Here is a 4,065-nt window from a genome sequence, read left to right as displayed (position 1 = left end):
TGTTGGCTAAGCTTTGTTGGCTTCAGCTCGACAAGGTCAGCTCAGACGGTGGATCTAGCATGATTGACTATCTTCCATCCCTAGTGAAAAGTCATTAGGGTCTCCACCGAAAGGTCGAAGGTACTTTGTAGAACTGAATCTTTCTTTGGATTGGCTCAGGGTCGAGCTGACTTTCTTGTAGTGGACAACTCGAATGCTCTCTTGTCTTGTTCCTAGTAGGATGATTTGTGCTCGAATATCTAATTGTCTTCTTGTCCTTCTTGTGGCTTGGTCGGTTTCCACTAGTTGGCTTGGCTCGCATGACTTAGCCGTTCAGTCAAGGAGGCCTCACGTTCTCTTGGCAATGGTTCTGCCTCTATCATCCTCTTCTATTCTATACCGTTAAATTTCTTTAAGATTGGTATAGACATCTTTTTAATGTACAATACAATTAAAAGGGCCACTGGTAAGGAAGTCAAGAATTTTTTACAAGCCATTTTTCAACATATGCTAATAGCATATGTTGCTCCAATTCTCAAGGCTATCGGAATATTTTCACGTAAATTTATTTATTTCACTTGAATGAATAATTCAATCATCAAATATCAAAATAAAATGTTTTCACTCTTCAAAATTCATTATATTTCCTTCTTATTTCAAAATTTCTTCTCCTAAGATATCATCATGATAAGAAAGGCATGGGAGAAGACCATTAAAGCATTCAACATGCAACGAGGCCTAAAGAAGCCTAATACAAACTAAATTGGCGATACTAAAGAGTTTTGTTTCTCAATGTGCATGATATTGAATGAGATAACCTTATGATATATTAGGATAGTGAAGAATGGTGTAAGATCTCAAAGATCAATTCTATCAACTAACCCACTTCGAAAGAATGGGTCGGCAGGAAACAATTAGCATGCTTCACAACTTTGTTCACATGTCATATGGTAACAAGCAAGGCTGTGAAAATTGGATTGGAGGTTGACTAGAAGGAAGTTGGAGATCCAAAAAGTTGAGCAGAGGCTGAGAACTAACGCAACTCAGTTTGAGAGAATCATCCCGTTCATATCCTTGCTTGCCGAAGATAAGATATGACAAATAGTATATGCTACTGCGCTCTTAATATTTATCTAAATCACAATCCAGTAATGTTCAGGATGTGTTGCTATGTTACATGATGATCTACATACAAAACATCAAAACATTCTCTCACAGAGTGGGTGCCAAAATTTTCAGGAATGATATACATTAGAAAGATTTTACTATTCTATTTTTCTTCAAAAGAATGGATCGGCTTGGTTGAATACTAATCGATTCTATTCTATTTTTCTTGCACAACCGTTGACAGGAAAATTGAATAGAATAGTTCATGCCTCTGTGAGATTGAAAGAATCTGCTATCTTATACAACTCCTCTCTGACAGTTGGCCATGATGATTCAGGTACCTGAGCATTAAGAGTGAAGAGCTTTCCACTGCGTGCGGTGCAAACTGCAACATTATGGCGTCGGAATGATGTACTTTCAACTGAAAACTCCAATTTGTAGTAGTTCACTTTCATAGACGGATCCTGCCTAAGGGTTGCATCTAGAAGGGATGCTCGCACATCTGCTCCACGTCTTGATGCAGCTATCTTCCTGAGCACAGATTCCCCCACCATCTTAGGGCTGCCAAATGCCTCAATTCTAGAACAAAATTTAATTGTAAATTAGGTGCCATGATGAATTACACTAATTTCATGCTATGCTGACAAGTGCATTGCACAATTTGATTGGGTATATAAAATAGAACTGTTAAAACATACGAGAAATCACGAGGTACTGGGGAAATGATGACGCTGACATTGAGCTCCCCAGAGGACCCTGGTAGTGCAAATGCAACAGCTGGTTCATTCGGGCCACGAAATATCCGTGAAGTCGGTCTTCCACCACCTAGTGCTGGAGGTTCTATGGATCTTTGAGATTCAGCAATATCTGCAGCTCTATTCAACACTGACTGGTCGCCAACCCATTCTGCTGGGAATATGAACTCTGCAAGAAATAGAAAAAAATAAAAAAAGTTTATCAGTGACATGTGATTTGGAGACAATAACACAAATTACGACAACCAAATCATGTTGAGAAGATGCTAAAAACCTTTATTATATTCAAGCATATTAAAATCCTTTCTAGCTGGTAAGTATTAAGATAGATAACAACAATAAAAAAATTGTAAATGATTGATTTCTTATACTCACTTCACTCCACAATCTAATGTCCATCGACAAAAGAGTGATTCTTAGCAATTATGCATTCTTATATTATGCAGGGTAATAACTTGGTAGGACGTGGTCCATAGGTAGCAGTATCATCCTTTCAAAAGAATCAATGAATGATGAAGGTTCATCTGAACAAATTAATCAGCTTCTAAAACCTAGAACACAAAAGTACAATCAATAGCAGCAATTGTTTAATCATGCAGAAACCTCCAGGCCACAGTTACAGTTAGCTCCAGTGGTGGAACCAGAGTGGGGCTAAGGGGGGCAACTTAGACACATAACTGCAAGAGATGAACAACAGATTTTAAAAAAAATTATAAAAATATTAAATTTTCACTTCTACATTAGATCCTCGAGATGTATATCAATCGATCAAATTTGATGATATCTATCAACATGCAAATAAATTATATCATAAAGACTTCATAGATACAGAAAAGCTTCACTTTAAAATTCAATTAGAGTACTTTAAAATTGAAACTCATCAGAAATAAATCATTTAGAATCTCTCAAAAACTTCTAATTTATATCAAATATTGGCTGAGATAAGAAAATCAGTTATATATCATCTCATTGATCATTTAATTAGATTGATTTTAACATTGTTTATTTCGACATAAATAACTAAATGCGTATTTTTAACCAAAAAAAAAATGATGTTATAACGGATTTCAATATAGAATAAATGATCAATGATTTTAATGTCATGAAGAAGTGTTAGACACAATTCAAGATATCTATTCATAACAACTAGATTATAAGATATTTTAGTTTATTCAATAAGTTATTATCAATAATTTTTTTCATTTCATTTTATTTATTTTATTAATTTGTTTTAAAATAGATAAAATTGTCATTATAGTATATTTTAATTGATTTTTAGTTTCCTCTCTCACCCCCACCCTACTTGAAATTCTGGCTTCGCCACTGGTTAGCAGTTGTTGTTTAATGAAGCTTTTAACATTGTCTATGAAGTAAATCGACTGCCATTGAAGGTCTCCATAGATAAATCAGTGAGTAAGTTCACAAGAAGTTGTCAAAACAAAACAATGCAATCCAACTATAAGCTTTTGTTTAAATTGAAGAGAGAGTGAGGAAATCAAATGAAATCCTATCAGTATTTCTTGAAATCCTACCATCCAAATACAATCTGGCAGTTTAGAGAAATTAAATCCAAAATGCATTTCTTTTTTTTAATAACACGCTCCAATCCTTCACGCACTCATACATTGCATTTACTTGGGGCAAAGGCAAAGCGATGGAACTCACCAAACCCTTGATCGGGATCGTAGCAACGGGTGAAGCCTTGAACAGGATAAAGAACGTCAAGACGAAGCTCCCGGGCGGCCTCCGGCAATAACCCAAGCAGGAAGCTGGTCAGGCCGCCGAAGTTGGCGCCCACTGCAATCAGCGAGGCTGCCATCGTGCCGGAGAGGAGCCGGCGGCGGAAGAAAGCCGCGAGTGGTGGAAATTGATTCGCCGGCGATCGTCCTCCGGCGGATGCCCGGACGCGGAACCTAGGAGACGGTAGCGATGGGCGGGTGACCGCCACGCACATCGCACGCGAGAGGGCCATTTGAACACGCGGCGAGGGACGGAAGACGGACTATTCTTGGTTTGGCTGAGCGGATAGCTTCGTTGTGGTGCGGTGCTGACGCGTTTTCAAGGCTCATGTTGTTCGTGTTCGGCCGAGCCTCGTTGTCATCTTTATTAAATGGCCACCAGTAAAATAGAGTCAAATTTTTAGTTTTTCTTATAAAAAGGCAACTAACACGTTCATTAAAGAAAAAAATTAGTCTCTAGTTCAGTTTTATTAAATATAATATAT

General features: G+C 37.5%; 1 protein-coding gene across 1 annotated transcript; it reads right to left on the bottom strand.

Moving 5' to 3' along the window:
• Nucleotides 1-1,070: 1,070 nt before the first annotated feature.
• LOC110024830 (psbP domain-containing protein 7, chloroplastic) lies at nt 1,071-3,922 on the bottom strand. The gene is made up of 3 exons (XM_020725002.1): nt 3,507-3,922; nt 1,785-2,010; nt 1,071-1,665 (listed from the first exon to the last, which is right to left on the bottom strand). The coding sequence occupies exons 1-3, from the start codon at nt 3,811-3,813 to the stop codon at nt 1,350-1,352; spliced, it is 849 nt and encodes a 282-aa protein (XP_020580661.1). The 5' UTR covers nt 3,814-3,922; the 3' UTR covers nt 1,071-1,349.
• Nucleotides 3,923-4,065: the final 143 nt, after the last annotated feature.

Source organism: Phalaenopsis equestris, unplaced genomic scaffold, assembly GCF_001263595.1.
Source record: "Phalaenopsis equestris unplaced genomic scaffold, ASM126359v1 Scaffold000276, whole genome shotgun sequence".
In the NCBI taxonomy this organism is placed as follows: Eukaryota; Viridiplantae; Streptophyta; class Magnoliopsida; order Asparagales; family Orchidaceae; genus Phalaenopsis; species Phalaenopsis equestris.
The sequence above is the reverse complement of the archived record's forward strand: the minus strand, read 5'-3'. Positions and strand labels throughout refer to the sequence as shown.